The sequence below is a fragment of the Eumetopias jubatus genome, unplaced genomic scaffold (assembly GCF_037043125.1).
Source record: "Eumetopias jubatus isolate StellerSeaLion01/CBP00866 unplaced genomic scaffold, mEumJub1_p1.0 scaffold_1, whole genome shotgun sequence".
Classification (NCBI taxonomy): Eukaryota; Metazoa; Chordata; class Mammalia; order Carnivora; family Otariidae; genus Eumetopias; species Eumetopias jubatus.
The window spans coordinates 154,849,692-154,867,408 of record NW_028274807.1 but is presented as its reverse complement, the minus strand read 5'-3'; the positions used below and the strand labels follow the sequence as shown (position 1 = coordinate 154,867,408).

The following is a 17,717-nucleotide window of genomic DNA, read 5'->3' as shown; positions in this document are numbered from 1 at the left end:
AGAGGGAGAAGCAGACTCCCCGCTGAGCAGGGAGCCTGACGCTGGACTCGATCTTGAGACTCCAGGATCATGACCCAAGCCTAAGGCAGTCGCTTAACCAACTGAGCCACCCAGGTGCCCACAAAGCTGGTTTTAAAAACTGACCACCAGTTTTAACACATGGAGGCCACTGCCGACCTTGAGTAAGCAGTTATGGTGGGGTGATGGCAGCAGGAGCCTGATTGGAAGGGTTTAAAGAGCGAAGACAGGAGAGAACAACAAGGACATCTCTTTAAGGTCGGGGAATAAAGTCATGTTTGTTTGGTTTGCTGTTAGGAATGATCTAGCAGTGAAGTTTGATGGTACAAGAAAGAAGTGAATGAGTAGTCCTCGTGGCTGCCTCACCATCCCCATCAGGCCTCAAGGTGTGAGTAAAGGAATTGACCTTGGGATCACGCAACCAGGGGCAAGGGCAGGGCGTGCAGATTCAGGTGAAGGTGGGAGGGTGAAGCGGGAGCCTTCGGCAGTTCTAACGGCTTCAGTTTATTCCATTATTTCGGAGCATGGTGACGAGCTAAGTGAGGGAAATGATGAATTGGGGAAATAAAGCATAATTAATGGGCAGTCCCGGGGCCACCTGAGGCTTGTGGTCATGAGTTCAAAGCATGAACAGTCACCATGATAAGTTTTCAGTCACACCTGGCAGCACAGGTGCATGGCATACACAAAGGGGCGTCTCACCCAGGCTGGGTCTGCAATCAGAAGAAAGAGAAACGTGGGACGCAGGTTATATTGCTGAACACCAATATGCCACTTTATTATTTGGAATTTTTTTTTCCCATTTGTCACATACCTGTCAATGTTTACACAATGAGGAAAATCAACCAGCAGTGGAAGCAACTGACCAAATCAGCTGATAATTCTGTACCCTCTTAACACACATCAATTCTTCCTTGGTAGGGATATCTTTACTTTCAGTCTCACAGCTATTCTTAAAATCGGTGTCAAGATTGTCACATCTTTAAATACAGATAGAATTGCCAGAAGTACATAATTTTATATATATATATGTGTATATATATATGTACACACACATACAGAAAAATACAAGACTAATTGTTTTTCCACAGTATTTAATTTACACACTACTATAACTCTATGCAACTTCTGAAGACAGGTTAAGGGGTACAAGAAACTGTTTAGAGCTAGTAAATAGTTTGGTCCAATATTGTCTTAATGTAATGGTTATTTGCTCCCTCCCTTTTATGTGACGACATACTATGACATACGACACATGCACAATCATTCACTTACGAACAAATGAGTAAGACGCCACTCAGACTAACATCTGTATACCCAGAGGGTCAACCAACCACACACAACTACTAAGGCTATAATACAGCTATGCAGCATAAACGGTCAACACTGCTGAGATCCTAAAGTGAGCACCATATATACATCTGAATATAAAAAACCATTGGAAACCAAACACATACGGGTTAGTTAAAAGGTGCCATTCCAAGGCTATACATAATCACAGGAAAAAGTATTTACATTACTTGGAAAACAGCTGCAACAAAGAGTTTATTGCCAATGCCCTTTATAAACTTCTCTCCTACGTTTTATACAGATGTTACGCTCACCATCTATGTGAACCACACATCTTATTTCTGGCCCTTTATAAGATCCCTGCTCAAGAATTTCAAGCAAATATGTTCTATGGCTTCACCCACACATCTTTTCTGGTAGCTTTCAATTATAAATATCACAATGAACTAGAGCTGTAGCTTAAAACATATCTAGCCTAGGTCTAGAAAGTAAAATAAGTATTTTAAGTATCATCTTAGTTAAGTATATTGTGAAATTCAGAGTTCGGAGTAAAATCTATGAACCCTAAGTAGCAGAGTCAGGGTGTACTTGGAGAAACCGTGACCAATGGAATGCAGTCCTTTGGTGCCCTGCCCACTCTACAAAGTGACTGTCGCTTCAGAGACGTGAAGGAAAGCTGCTGAGTGTGGGAAGGTCCCCCCGCCCCAACCCTGGCCCAGCCACATCCTACCACCAATGTGGATAAGCATTGCTTTGAAGACCCCCAGGGCACAGCCTGAAAAAGTAGCATCTGGCCCCTTCCAAAAGTAGCAATCTGCAATATACTGCGTCTTACAAGATAAAATGCCATGAAAGATGATTATCTGGTCAAAAGTAGTCTTTGTACAGGAGCAGTTTAAAGTAAGAGTTCTTTGATTATTGTTTTGGCAGGAAGGCAAAGTAAAAAACACTTCCAGCAAAAAAAAAAAAAAAAAGCAAAAACCAAAACGACAACAACAACAAAAAAAAACAAAGCAGGCTTTGTGCATTTTTGTTTGCTTTATGTGTGAATTTTGTTCTTTTATATGTTTTTTATCAGCCAATTTCATAGCTTACTGAGCTAAAGGATATAGAATGGGGGGAAAAAAACCCGAAAGAGACAACCTAATTACCAAACTCCTAAAAATCAAATCCCAGTAATTTTTTAAAAAAATTTATAGGGTTTTGACTTTGCCAACCTCTGTGTGCACCTTTGCTCCCATATCAGGCCCTACAGTTTCTTCTACCTACATGGTTTTAAAGGAAACCCTAGGGTGTGCCCTATAGGAAGGAATTTACACCGAGCATCTTTTTGTTCTGTTAGACAGACTACACACTCTATAAGTAGAGTTAAGACACCATCAGTTCACTTCATCACATTACAAAATAAGATTGTCTGTTTGTAATTTACCACTATGGGGGAAGCTGCCGTATAAATCTAAGTACTTTATCTCACCTAGTACAAAACAAGAAAATCTTTTTCAGTTAAATTTTAAGAGCCCAAACTTTTTTTTTTCACACTATAGCTTAAGACAAACAGGTGTGGGTATGCTGAAATCATGGTTTTAAGGTTCTCAGTGCAGACGCTCACTGTACTCTGCTCCGCACAGGCCTCGGGAGGCGGGGCACGCACACGCTCGCAGGCTCCAGGCCTGTCGGCATCACCACGTTATTGCTTTGGTTCTGTCTCAGACACCACGGGAGTGTGCCTCAGAGCACGAAGTTTCCGTTATCACAGAAGGTCAGGAAAGGAATTTAGATCTGTCACACGGAAACAAAAGCATTTTTTTCTCTCTAGATTAAGTGCGGAACATCAAATTTCTAAGTGCTCCATTTATATTAGGTTCCAAATATACATTTTAATTTAATCCTGATCATCCACATTAAAATTATAAATGTAAAAATTACACAACAGACTTTTCGGCTGGAAAAGAAGTGTCTAGCAGCATGCACAAAGACCATGCATTGTCACATCGTCAGGCGAACAAGTGAAAGGTAATAAATAACTGCTCCTAACGCCCACTGTGAAAGAGCAAAAGCCAAACGAGAAGCGCAGAGAAGAGTGGAGAAGCGCGCCGGTGCTCAGGCCCGAGCGGGGAGGGTGCCGGCGGCCGGGGAGAGTGCCAGTCAGATGACATGGCAGCAGCTGGCCTGGCTGGAGGCGCACAGCAGCCCGTCCTTAGGGTTCCGCTGGATGTTCACAGAGATGGTCTTTTCGCACAGAGGTAGCTGCAGCACGTTATTTTTCCGGTTCTTGCTCTTTATCCGTTCTAACTCAGTGCTGCTGTCTGCCACGTGGTCGGAGAAAAACTTTATGCTGCCCACGCCCGGGGCCTGGCCCGCGCTGCCCGTGGAGCTGATGCACATCTTCCATGTGGACTTCTCCTGGACCTTGACGCTGGAGAAGGACAAGCCGCCCTGCGGGTCGAGGATGTACTTGGCGCCGCCATGCAGCTGGGAGCCCAGGCAGAGGCTCATGAGTTTGAGGCTCTGCACCAGCTCGCCGGGCCCGGGGCCGGCGCAGCGGCGCGTGCTGCCCGACGTGCCGGTGGGCTTGCCACCCGAGCCACCCGCGGGGCTGCCGCCACCCGCGCTGTTCTCGCTCGGGCTGGCCTTGTCCGCGCCGCCACTGCCGGCGCTTGGCTTGCCCTGGCCCCCGCCGTCACCCTCGCTGCCCGGGGGCCCCTCGCTGCTATCCCGCCGGTGCCAAGAGTAGGTGAAGCCACTGTCTTTGTCCAGCCGCCGCCGGCTCTCCGAGTCGTCGTCACTGGTCTCCGAGCTGCTGCAACTGGAGCCTCGGCCCTGGCTTTTCCGGCGGTGGTAGCGTTTGTGCACCGTGCCCGGGGAAGCGATGTTCATCTTGAGCCGGCTCAGCTTGGGGGGCAGGTTCTCGTCCATGTCAAACTCGTCATCCGACTCCCCTTCCTCAAAGATCTGGTTGAGCACGGGGGCGCTCTTCCTCGACGTCAGCCGGTTGGTCACCGAGGGCTTCCGGCGCAGAACCACTTGTGACGAGAGGGACATGGGCTTCTTGTCCTCCTCATCTTCCTCTTCGTCTTCCTCCACCCGGAACAGGCACTTGCGTCCGCTGGCCGTGGCTTTCAAGCTCGCCGGGGACACGGTGGAGAGAGCTGGTCCGGCCAACTCGGGGAGGTCGTCCTTCTTAGACGAGTCACACAGGCCTTTGCTCCTGTGGCCATTGAGGACACTGTCGGCAGCCCGAGCAGGAGACTGAGGGACAGTCGCGTGGGACAGAGGAGTGGCCGTGAGATCATCCTCAAGGTCCTGGGGTACATCGATTTTGGTGGGCCACGACTGCCTGTGTAACAGATTGGAAGAAGAAAGCCATGTCATAAATAATATGCAGACTCTACTAAAACTACATCATATAACACTGACTGGGGCAAAATCCACAGACTGAAAAAAAGAAATACGCAAAAAAAGGAAAAAAAAAAAACCAAAAAACAGCAGCCTCGCAAACCCATTCGACATCCTATAAAGATTAGCAAGGACACCAGCAGGGCAAATGTGCTTCTGAAACATGGATCAGGCTGTGGCTTACTAGCCAAATGAGAACTTCATCAGAGCTGTCAGGAAAGGGAGCCAGGAGCTACTCCATCTTTCCCATATGAGTCTTACACCACAAAAGTTTTAAAAAGCACAAGGGAGATCAACAAAGCAAAACCCAAACACAACACGTTTCGTTCCTCTGAGTCTTAGATCACAACCTTTGAAGGTATATGCTTTGCTAATAAAATTCACCTGAAAAAAAACAAAACAAAACAAAACAACAATTCACCTGAAATTCCCAGTCTTCCAGATATGACAGGATGGTGTAAAAGTCTGGTGTTTATAAAAATAAATGGAAATAGTTCAGTGGATTAAACATGAGAATACTGCAAAGAAAAGTCAATGTACACGGGCATACGTATAACTCTTCTTCACCAATTAAAAAAACACACGACGCTAAATATAAATCCAAGTATTTTTAAATGTCCACACAAGTGTAGTAAGTGGCAAATCCACAATTATTTAAACTTCGATTTTATTCCCCCATCTAGAGTCACCCAAGCAACAAGAACATTGCTTGGCAGTCAAAGAAGAAAACTTTTTGAAAATGAGGTCTCTAGCTGTTTTGGAATTCTTAACTGTCCTCTCTGTCCAGGGGAAGAGGAGATGCCAGAGATCTTTAAAATAGCCACTTCCACACTATGACACTTTCATTTTCACACCAATTCTGTTATCCTAGAAATAAAACCCAATTGAATCTAGAGCTTTAAAAAACTCACAGGAATTTACGACAGATATCTTTCCCCCAACTCAGAGCCATTTCCTCTTTGTCCATGGCGTGGTCCATCTATGCTAGTCACTTCTTGGTAGTTCATAAAGGCCGAGTGCTGGATAATGTCTCTGAGGTCACTAAGTGTCTCTGGACAAGTCCTCTGTTCCCCACCAACACAAATGCACAAAGCCGGGGCGACGCCTGTGGGCTCTGGAGCATGGCACCCCACCCCCGTTCCTGAAAGAGCAGCCCCCCCCCCAACGCCTGCAAACACCCCAGGGGGCCCTGGGCCGGGAGGCCGGGTGCCGACTGTGTCCGACCCACCAGAGTGGCAGCCAGCGCAGTCCAGGATCAGGGGGCCCACACGTGGCGGAGGCTCTTCTCTCCTCACCTCCCACCCCACCTGAAAAGAAAGCCAAAACCGTTCTCAGAGCCCACTCCCCAAAACAGGAGGGGTGGCTGTGGCCACTGGGGTGGCTCCTCCATTGGCCACTTCTGAACGAACGGCTTTTATAGGAGTAAGTGGTTCAACCACTCACGTTAATTGAGCGCACATCTGAGCTCCATGTTGTGCTAACCGAAGTCAGTCCTCTTCATCGCCACAACCCTGTGAGCAGAGATGGCTAAACAAGAATTGTAAATGAGTCATGTGGACAGAACAGTTCGCACGGCCTGAGTGCTTCCCAGAGGCAGCACAGTGGGGAGAGCCGGACAGGGCCGAATGCACTTCATCCCCGTAGCTCTCCACAAGCTGGGGCCATGATCATTCCCCTTCACGGGGGAAGAAGTGACAACACGGACAGGGTAGGAAACCTGCCCAAGGTCACGCAGGCTGGCGGACAGTGACATGGAGGCTGGGTTCCACAGCTACTGCACCCCCGGGGCAACACAGGAAGCTTCTAAATGGCCGCTGCAGAACAGCCGGGCCTCTGCGGTCTGGCCTCAGGGATTCCCCTCACTTCCTGGGGCTCGGAGGGGATGCTGGCACCAAGCGCTCCCGTGCCGGGGTCCACTCCTCAGAGGACCTCACAAGGCCTCTTCTAACACATAGACCACGCCACACTTCCAGCCCAGGCTTGCAGAACCCAAAGGAGGCGCTCTCGCTGCAGCTGGGGCTCCCTAGCTCACCCTGCCTGCCGCAGCCCCCGGAAGAGCTGGGCTAGTTTCAACACCTGTCTCCTGACCCAGTCCAGGGTCCTGAGCCCCAGGATCACTCTGATCTGAAGGCATGTCCAGCGACAGAACTAAGTCAGGTCCGGGGTTTTGACGACAAAGTCACAGTGCCAGTAAAAAGGCAAGGAAGCAGATGCCCCACCTGCCCTGGGCCCGGGAGGAGGTAAGGCCCTCACGGAACCTCCACTCCGGTATCTCCAGGAGGGTAAAAGGAAAACTTGAGGGAAGGCGCGGATATTTCTTTATAGGCCCTATAACTTTTATAATAAGGTACAACCAACTTATTTACACATGTGATCAACTTTAGATCGAGTTCTGATCTGTTTCACTGAAAATAGCTCAAATCCACATATTCCATCCTCTAAGGCTAGACCGACTCCAGATGTGGTGGCCTGATCTGTGGTGACCCTGCTCTTTCCCAAAGGGGGGCCAGGTCAGGACTAGGATGACCTCACCCCTCGAAGTCACTGTTCTGGTCGGCCTCAGGCCTGAGTCCCTGGCTCCCTGGGACCAGTCCCCTTCCACACACACAGCAGACAGCGTGCCTAGGTTTCATTACATAAGCCTCCATCCAGGATCTAAACGAAGTTACTAAGTCCACTTTCCAATCCTAAACTTCTAAATCTTTATTCTTTGGCCATCCAGGAACATTTTCTTCGCTCTTCTCTGTTGCTGCATCCCAAGTAACAACCTACACATGGCAAGTTGACTGCACGTAATTTAAATCCAATGGCTTTCTTCTTATTTTAAATAATTATTATTACATATTCACACACACACATTTGTATATGGATGTACGCGTAGAGAATTATTCAGAATTGGGAGCATCCTTCTGTTTTTGAATCACTACACTTCCATGGATTCCTTTATCTGAAGAGGAAAAGATAAATTCTACATGACTTTCATAGTGGTGATGTAAAAATGTAATCCTCTCCGTCCTTTGATTTTGAAGGGAAAGCATATAATATGGCAGAAGAAAAAGCAAGGTGGGGAGGAGGGGGAAAAATGGGGAAGAGCACATTCATGACTTTACCAAAGACACCAGTGGTGGTGAAATAGTCGTAACAGTGACCACAAACACGTGGAGCCCAGGCTCAGGAGGTGGATGTATTATTACTCCCATTTCACAGACCAGGAAGCTTAGTCCAAAAGAGGTGAAGTGACCTCCCAACATCAAGCAGCCAATAAATAAATCAACTAGCTGATCTGTCAAATCACTGAAATCCTGAGATAATATCATGGCATGGAAATGCCCTCAATGTTCTTAAAAATTATTTCAAATAACAGTGGGAACATTTGGCCCTGTTCCTGGAATGAAAACTTAAAGAAAATAACACATTAATACATATAAGATCCAGAAGAGTTTAATGAAAATAGTTGACAGACACTCTGCTTGAGGCTGCTTCTCCAAACGTGTTTTCCTGGCCAGGCCAGCAGCCACAGCCCCTCTCCCCTGAGCCCAGGAAGGAAGGTGTTCTTGGTGACGAAGGAACAAGACTCCCACACAGGGAGAGCCCATGCGTGGCCTCTCCAATGAGGATGCCACGACTGTTTATACCCTTGTGCCCCAAAGAGTTAGGAAGCATTTTTTTAAAGGAGTTCTCTATTTCAAAACATTAACTTACTAAAATCAGTGAAGATTTTTTTTTCTCACCTAAACTGGGCCTTGATATTGCTAGGACTTGCAGATCTGGTTTGTATTTCTTTCTCTTGCTTCTCCCTCAGGATCCTTTCAGCAAGCAAGAAGTAAGTGGCCGTGATATGATTATACCTGTTGGTTTCCAGGGCTCTGAGGAAAATAAGGGAGAATAAATGTAAGCCATGTCAGCAGGTTTGTTTTACAAGCAGAATTCTTTTTTTTTTTCCCAAAGTACAAGCAAATGAAATCCAATGACGTGGAATCTTTAAAATCATGAAAAAAACACAAGCAAGAAGAAAAACGTAGTAGTTATTTAGATCACTCATGAAATTCTAAAAAACCATATAAAAATGTTCAGTTAGTAAGAAAAATCCAAAACGCTGAGAGCAGCTGAGCTGGATGTCAGTTTTCAATGCATAAAAAAGGTGATGAAGCTTTCCAAGAATGTATGCATTATACAAAACTTTAATCTGTGTCAAAGTATTCATTTTCATTAAATTGGCTTACTTGCTTCCATCAGAAGTATGAAATGAGCTGTATGAATGTGCACTGAAATACCAGTATCAATCAGAAAAATGAGGATAAGTTTTTATTTTTACACTCTTTGCATTTAATGAATTACTAATATAACTGAGAACATGTCATTAGCCTCTTCTTTGAATAAAATCAATGTATTCATTCATCCATTTCAAAAGAGGGCTCTGAGTCCTTAGTCTGAGCAGGCACCCTGCAGCCTGGGGCTGGCAGCCTCCCGCCCACAGGGCACACGGCCGCCTGCCCTCCTGCGGCTGGCCTGGCCTGGGCTGCGGACCGCACAAGCGCGCTACAAGGGTCTATAGGGCTCAGAAACTTTCTGTAGTCATTGAAAATACACAACTGAACACTTAGGAAAGAAGCAATACAAAGATCCCTTTTCACAAGATGGAGAGGGGGGTCACAGCTAATGGGGGCAGGGCAGTCTGAGGTGCAAGACTCTAAAGAAAGAGCCCAAGATGAAATTCAGGGCTCAGAATGACTTCTTAGAGTGGTTTCCTAAGCCAAGTACCAAACTAAGGTCACTGGCTCATTTTGAGGGGACCAAAAAACACGTGTCCTTGAGTTGAGGCATCATGCTCAGGAGGGGGAGCTGGTCACAGACAAGCCATGGGCAAGAGCTGAGACCAGCTGGGGGGAGTGAGCTCGGGCCTCCCAGCCCCTGCTTCACCGTGCACCTGCCCACCAGTGCAAAGGCAAATGGGGTCACCTGAGCCAGGGAGACTGCCCCTCCCTTTGGATTCATCGTTGAATTTACATGAATCCAATAGTTCTAAATGATACCACTGCATGTGTTTATTTAGGCTAAGAACATTGAGCCAATTCAGGGAGATACAAATAGCCTTCTATGCACTCAAAATGAAAAATCACTTTCTACACATTCCTAAAGCAAGTGTCCTTGGCAGGCATAGCAAGTGTCCTGCTCTTCCTATTCACTTAGGTCATTAAGTATGACAACTCATAATGCAGCTGGAAATCTGTAGAAATTTGTACTTAAACCAAAATTTTGAATCTGAGTGGTTTTCTTTTTCGCCCACCCCTCACGCCCCGACCGAGCATCTCCTCTTTCCATTATACCCGACAGTTTCATTCAACAGGTTAAATAACATTTTGACTTTTCATTTGTGGAAATACTTCATAATTTTCTAGACAGGACCTCTTATAGAAATAAATCATTATTAAAACAAAGCAACTGCATCTTTATATTATTCTTGATGCCAAACTTCTTAGATTATTAAAAACTGGCTTTGGTTTTAAATGACTTAATTAACAACTTTGTATCTTATGGGTTGCAGGTCGCTGCAGCAAGGGCTCTGAAGGGCCAGAAAGTAAACATTTTATGCTTTGTGGGTCACGTGGTCTCTCTCACAGCTACTGTGATATTGTAGCACAACGTGGCTAATGACAATACCCAAGCCACCAGGCACGATTGTGGCCCACTAAAACTTTCCTTACAACAATGTGTGACCGGCCCCGTGTGTCAACCCCTCATTTAGAGGACTGCGGTCCGCCCCATTCTCCCCACTCACTGTGGGGAGCAGAGGGAAACATGACAATGAAGAAAATGCCGCTATGGAAAAGACATGTTATTATTAAATTAATCTAGGATACAAAAGAAGCTATTCCAATCCACCCCTACAGGAAGGGAGAGAGGCCACAGCATTCGGTGACACCACCCAGCAATGGTGTACTTGTTCACTAGTACAAAAATAAAAACAACAGAATAAAACCTATGAGACAGGCACTGGGCCAGGAACTCTAGAAATAAATGACATGACTTCTGCCAACTGGGAACTCTACGCATTACAGTGTCCACAGGCCCTGACAAGTTAAGAGACCATTCCAAGAATCCTAAACCCGTGGCCCCATGCTGATGAGTGCTGACATACTCTACAATGGCGTCGCGGTCTGCTATGTCCCCGAGCACCATGCGCTGAATGATGCTATTGTGTTCTTCCTCCGAGAGGTTTTTGTATGACACGAGGGGGATGTTATACTTTGTGGCTGGTGAAGGGTCCACTCCCTGAAGCCAAGGATGATTTTCAATCTCTTCTAAGGAGGCCCTTCTCTTGGGATCTCTCTGTAGCATCCGTGTGATCAGGCTGGAAAGGAAGGTAAGTCCACTGTTAGAGTAAACTGTTGGCAGGGATTAGTAATGGTGGATTATTTCATTAATCAGAATTGTTTCCTACACTTATACCATCAATTTCATTAGGCTCACTAGTGGTGGTGGTGGTGCGGCGAGGGGAATAAAAAAAATTTAGTGCCATCAGATTCATAAATAGAAAATCACAACTGCCGGATATACTGATAAGCCAAACAGCTTCCATCATCTAGAATTAGCTCTAGATATCAACATCTGTTGTTGAATTAACTGTGGCTTAGTGGCATGCCAGAACCAGCTATAGTGATCAACCAATGACATACAGAATACAGTGCATGAGCCAACTTCTGCTTCAGGAAGAATAAATGATCTTGATGAAAACAATCAAAATGCCACAGGCTTTTAAACATATATTTTGTTTAAATGCATTGTGCTGGCAAAATAATAAATACCTATATACATAAAGATGGAAGAAAGGAAAGAATACTCAAAGGTAAAAATAGAGTAAAAGGACTTTTAGGAGGCGAATGACAAAGCTAGACTTTGACCCGATTGCTTCTGCTTTGGTTTTGAAAGCTATACTGAGTGCACAAAATAGAATATAATGTGTAGGGCCTACTGAAGACAGGGAGTACAACTAGAGCCCTTGTAAAGAGCTGGGGTCCCAGCTTCAGTGTAACGGTGAATGAGAAATGAGAAACAAATCTGCTAACATATCAAAAAGGAAACCTGCCTGCCTCAACACTGGCTGTGGAGTGGGACAGGGAAATCTCGTCTAAGAATTTCTAGCCACAGGCTGGTCCTCACACAAGTTTGTGGTCCAAATTAATGATATCTGTGTGGTACATGTAGAGAAGTTGTTAATTTAAGGTGGTTTTAAGCTGGAGGTGCTCCTAAGTAACTATAGTAGAGAAGGAAATGTAAAACCTTTCCATAGGAACGTAACTTAAAAGAACTCCCACATAGTATTACAAGGAATACGGCCTCACAATCAAAAAATACAAAGGAAACAAGTACTAACAAGAACTAAAAAAACATGATGGCAACATCAAAATGCAAAGTCTTAAAATACTGAAATTTTCAGACACAGAAGACAACTGTGCTGAATATGTTCAAGACATGGAGAAGTCTGAAATACAGAAGACAGTAAAAAAAAAAAAAAAAAGCAATGGACAAATTTTTAAAATTAGATATAAAGAAAATTAATGAACTGGAAGATAGAGCCAAGGAAATAACCCTGCACCGGTGAACTAAGAGATGAAAAGACAAGGAGGACAGAGTGAAAATACCTAAACATATATCTAATCAGAGTTCCAGAAGGGAATGAGGGAATGGGCAAGAAACTATATTTGAAAAGATTATAGCTAAGGATTTTCCAAATTCATGGAAGAACATAAATCCTGACCCGGAAAACCTAACATATCCTAAGCAGAATGAATAGAAGCTCTTAGAGCAGCCTGAGAAGAGAGAGATCACCTGTGCAAGAACAATAATAACATGAACAGATGACATCCCAAAAGTAACAAGACATATCAGAAGATGTGGTAACATCTTCAATAACCTGAGAGAAAACTGTCCACACCTAGAATTCTACACTTAACGAAACTTTCAATGAAAAACTGAGAAAGTTTATCACCAACAAATGCTCATCAAAGAAATTCTAAAGGGTATAATTTTAGTAGAAGAATGTGATCCCAAATGGAAGGATATACAGTTTTTTATCAAGCATCTGGGTAATTCTAAACAATTTTTTTACTGTACTATAATTTGTGGAGTTAGAAAATATTGAATGGTAAAGTGTTCTAAGGATTTTGTGTTGTTTAGGAAGAGATAAACATAAGGATTACCTATCAATTTTATTAAATTAAGCATATAGGGGGCACCTGGGTGGCTTAGTTGGTTAAGTGTCTGCCTTCAGCTCAGGTCATGATCCCAGGGTGCTGGGAATCCCACATAGGGGGCTCCCTGCTCAACAGGGACTCTGCTTCTCCTTCTGCCCCACCCCCACAAGCTCTTTCTCCCTAATAAAATCTTTAAAAAATTAAAATTAATTAATTAAGCATACAGATATGTATGTGTGTGTTAAAACAGGATAAGCACTAAAATAATTGACTAAAACTTCCAAGCTAGTTGAAGGGAGAAAGCCAAGTAAGGGGAAAAAGAAAAACCTCCATCAATCCTAAAGAAGGAATAGACCAAAAAAAAAAAGGAAGAAAAGTAGGAGAAATATGAAGCATATAAGAAGAGCATAAATATACCTACATCTTTCAGTGAAGACAATAAATATGAATGGAATAAACTCTGATGAAAAGACAAAAATCCTCAGAAGGGATTAAACCCCAGCTCCCAGATGTTAAAAAAGACATACTTAAAATCAAGACAATAAAAGGTTTAAAGTAAATGAATGGAAAACTATATAGTACATAAATGCTAACCAAAAGAAGACTGGTATGGCTAGCTAAGACTAGATAACACAGACTGACTTTAAGGCAAAAAGCATCATTAGAGATAAACAAGTGATATACAAGTTCAATTCACCAGTAAGATACAACAATTTGTACCTAATTACCGTTGCCTCAAAACACTTAAAGCAAGAACTGATAGACTCCCAAGAATAAAATAAATACACCATCATAGTGAAAGAGTATCTCAGTAAGTGATAAATCAAGTAATCAACTCAGAAAAGATGTAAGTAATTTAGAACAGCATAATTAACAAGCTTGATCTTAAGGATTTATATATAACTCTGACCCTGAAAATGGGTAAATAACACATTCTCTTCCAGAACAAAAGAATCATTTACAAAAACTGACTCCATGCTAAGCATTAAGCAAGCCTCAACAATTTGAAAAACAACAAAAAACTAGTATTATATAGACTATATTCCTGGACCACAATGGAAGTAACAAAAAAGTAATTAGAAAAATTTTATACATTTGGAAATGTAAAATACCCCTCTAAAAACTTAAGGTCAAATAAAGCATTTGAAGCTAGAAAATACTCAGAACTGAATAATAACAGGGCTATAAATCAAAACTAGTAAGATACTGCAGAAATGGTACAAGGAGGCAATTTAATAGCCTTAACTACGACATTAGAAAAGGAAAATTTGTGAGCCAAGTATCCAACATAAGAAAAAAAAAAGAAGAGAATCAGCCCATGAAGTAGGTAGAAGGAAATAATACAGATAAGAGAAAATTCACAACATAAAACAAGAAATATAAGTAAATTAATAAAGATAAAAGGCAGTTCCTTGAAAAAGACTAATAAAATTAACAAACCTCAGGCAAAACTAATCAAGACAAAAACAAGAGAAGGCAAAAACTGTCAACAGTGGAATGATAAAGGGCAACATCCCACTGATCTATATACTTTACAAATATAACCAGAAAATATAAGTACTTGAGGCCAATAAATTTGAAAATTTAGATAAAATGGGCAAGCTCCTTAAAAAACAGAAGTAAGCAAAACTGACATAGGAAAAAGTAAAAAACTCAATGGTCCTATGATTATTATAAATAATCCCTCTACAAGGGAGAAACAGAGAAGTCTCCTAAGATATCATAACTGTGCTATTTCTTACTCTGGATAAGAGGTTCTACCATTCTCACATCATCAGTAGATAGAGAAGCCTGTATCTGAAACCAAAGAGTTTGAATAGGTAAGCTCTTAATCATCCACCACATGGGCCTAAGATGGGGTTCCACTTGGAGAAAAGATTTCTCGAACCATCAGATTTCCTTCTTACCAGCTGATGGGAAAAATTCAAAACTTTGTTACTACAACAAATCCTTAAAGTAGTAGCTATAATCTCAGCTGAACTTACTTAAAAATATCACCCATTAAAAAAAAATATATATATATAATATATATATATCACCCATAATGTCAATAAAATACTGAGCTTCTAACAGTTCTTTTATTCCATTATTATATTTCTCACTATACATATCACAGAACTATACTTTAAATTCCAAATAATCAACTTGAGTGTACTTTTGGTTGCTGGATTCCCATAATCACACAAACCAACTGGGGAAAGCAGTGTATGAATAAAATTAAGGGAAACATTATGTAAAACCTATGGTCTATTTCAGGAATAGAAATGCCTTAAGTTTCCTCTGGAATTTAAAATAATTCCAGGTGGTCTTGCTTTTTTGCTGATGCAAAACCACCAAGGTAGTTCCCATGATAATATCTTCATTTCCAGTAACTACCACTCCTGGAGGCTGAAGAGGCATATAATGGGTTTCTTGAAAACAAGCATATTTAAGAAATAGACGAACACATTTTGTACTCCAATATTAAATTTCAAATTATATTCTGGAGTTAACCCCCCAAAACACACTTAACAAAAATAAAATATCAAGTTCAAAAATTAAAACGAACTCAGATGCTTATATATTTTTTTGACATGTTAATGGAATAAAACAAAACTTCTGGGGGGGTGCATGGGTGGCTCAGTTGGTTAAGCATCCAACTCTTAATTTTGATCAGGTCATGATATCAGGGACATGAGATTGAGCCCAGAGCAGGGCTCCACACTCAGCGCAGGGTCTGCTTGGGATTCTCTCCCTCTCTCTCCCTCTCTGCCCGTCCCCCTGCTTGCACTCTAGATAAATAAATAAATCTTTAAAAAATAAATAAAAATCTGGTTTTAGATGAGTGTTTTAAGTTTCCACATTCTTTTTCTGTTTTTACTTACTCTTTACACTCTTTGGACACATGGGATGGTACGGTATATTTGCAATCCATGATCATTGTCAATGTTTCACTGTCATTGGCCTCTTGAAAAGGTGGTTGCCCACACACCAACATGAAAAGGATCACTCCCAGACTCCATATATCTACAAATCAAAGACATACTGTTAAATATTGGATGAGTTAGAAAACCAAAAGCGCTAAGAAGAGCGAAAGTAGACTAACAATATTATTTTATTTCAATAGTGAAAACCATTTATATCTCAAAGAAAAACATCTAGGGAAGAAAACTTAAGTCCCAATAAGGCAGGGAAGGTATCTGTCTTGTTCACTGTTTTTATATTCACCTCAGCCACATAGTGAATAGTCAATAAATGTTCAACAAAGAGATAAATTAATTCATTAATGGCAAGAATATCAAGTGGAAAGTACGTCTCAAGGTTCCCAAGCCACTGGACAACAGACTGCTGTCTTTCTCATGACATTATTTACCAGAGAAAAACTAAAACTAGTATTTTAATACTATGAGACATGAAAACGATTTTGCCTAACGTCATAATTATCTCAGTTTTCTTTACCTCAATCCTGGTGAGATAACCAGATGATGTAAATCACAGTCATTTTATAGTTAAGAAAATTAAAATTCAGAGAAGAGAAACATTTCTGTGCTGTCAATGAAGAAAAAGACAGGTGATACATTATTTCAGAGGACAAAACTAGGTCTGAAGATAGAAGTAACCAGGAGGCACACTTTGGCTTAAAAACAACAGAAGCTACTTAATAAAGCACGGGAAAACAGGTTTCCCATCACTCTAAGTATTTCAGCAAAGGCTGGGCAACCATCTGTCTAATATTCTGCATAAGACATTCCTGTAGTGATTGTAAGGCTGGACTAGTTGACATCCAAGGACACTACCAACTGTAGCATTAGACTAACTCCTACAAGAGCAAATAACCCCCTACCTTCTTGCCATTAGATAAAATCTCACCAATCGTTTGGAAAAATGATGGCTTTTCAAATGAACAAAGGATGAATCCATTTAGGAACGGCATCACAAATCATTCACTCATTCCAGAAACTATAGTATATGTATGATTACATAAACATTAATAAAACAAGAGATGAATTCAAGAAGCTTTCTACCACAAAAGGCTTAGAAGAGAATGCAAGCCATGTGGACTTTGTCACATCTGTTAATACTCAACTGCTGTTTTCATTTAGCTTAAACCCCCAAAATAATGTAGGATCCATATTATTTTCCAGCAGAATTGTAACCTGTTAATAAAATATCTTCTCCTTGGTCCAAACTAAACAAAGAGGGCAATAAAGGCAGAAACCCAAAAGTTAAAACACATTGTGATTTTTTTATATGTACAACAGATTTTACTAAGGAGGCTTCAATGAAAATTAGTTAAGCATATGGAAAAATATACTAAAATTAAAACATTACATATGTAAGAATAAAAGGGACCTAGAGATCATTCAGTCCAAACCCTTGGCTCTTCAGTGTCCCCAAGAGATGTGCCTGGCATTGCTTGTTGGATGCATAAATTATGTGACCTACCACCCCAGGACAGCAAGCTGGCTCAGGACTCCACTCTACTCACTGACCTCCATTTCTTTCCCTTGATCTTGGAATGTAGAGGGCCATCCCCATACAAAGTCAAACAATCTGAGTAATGGTGGCTAGCTGCACCTGTTCTTTAACTATCCAGTGAGAAGAATTTATAACCCCAATACTAGTTGTAACTTATTAAGAGTTTCAAAGGAAATCTATATAGTTGTTTAACCTAAACCCTCTTTGAACAATCTGAACCTATTTTCGGTTACCTGCCCCAACTCTCAAGCCACTACTGTGAACAAGTGGCAATTACAATTATTCTCCCTTTAATACATGTGTCCCCCATTTTACAAAGCAGTTATATTCCTAGAAATTCGCTATAAAGTGAACCCATCT

General features: G+C 42.2%; 1 protein-coding gene across 1 annotated transcript in view; it reads right to left on the bottom strand.

Moving 5' to 3' along the window:
* Positions 1-766: 766 nt before the first annotated feature.
* SNRK (SNF related kinase) overlaps positions 767-17,717 on the bottom strand; it is a 54,646-nt gene continuing 37,695 nt past the window's right edge. Inside the window, exons 3-6 of the mRNA XM_028106978.2 lie at positions 15,764-15,905; positions 10,844-11,056; positions 8,436-8,570; positions 767-4,645 (exon numbers count right to left, since the gene is read on the bottom strand). Coding sequence (XP_027962779.1) covers positions 3,454-4,645; positions 8,436-8,570; positions 10,844-11,056; positions 15,764-15,905 — 1,682 coding nt within the window. The 3' untranslated portion in view covers positions 767-3,453. The remainder of the gene's footprint in view (positions 4,646-8,435; positions 8,571-10,843; positions 11,057-15,763; positions 15,906-17,717) is intronic.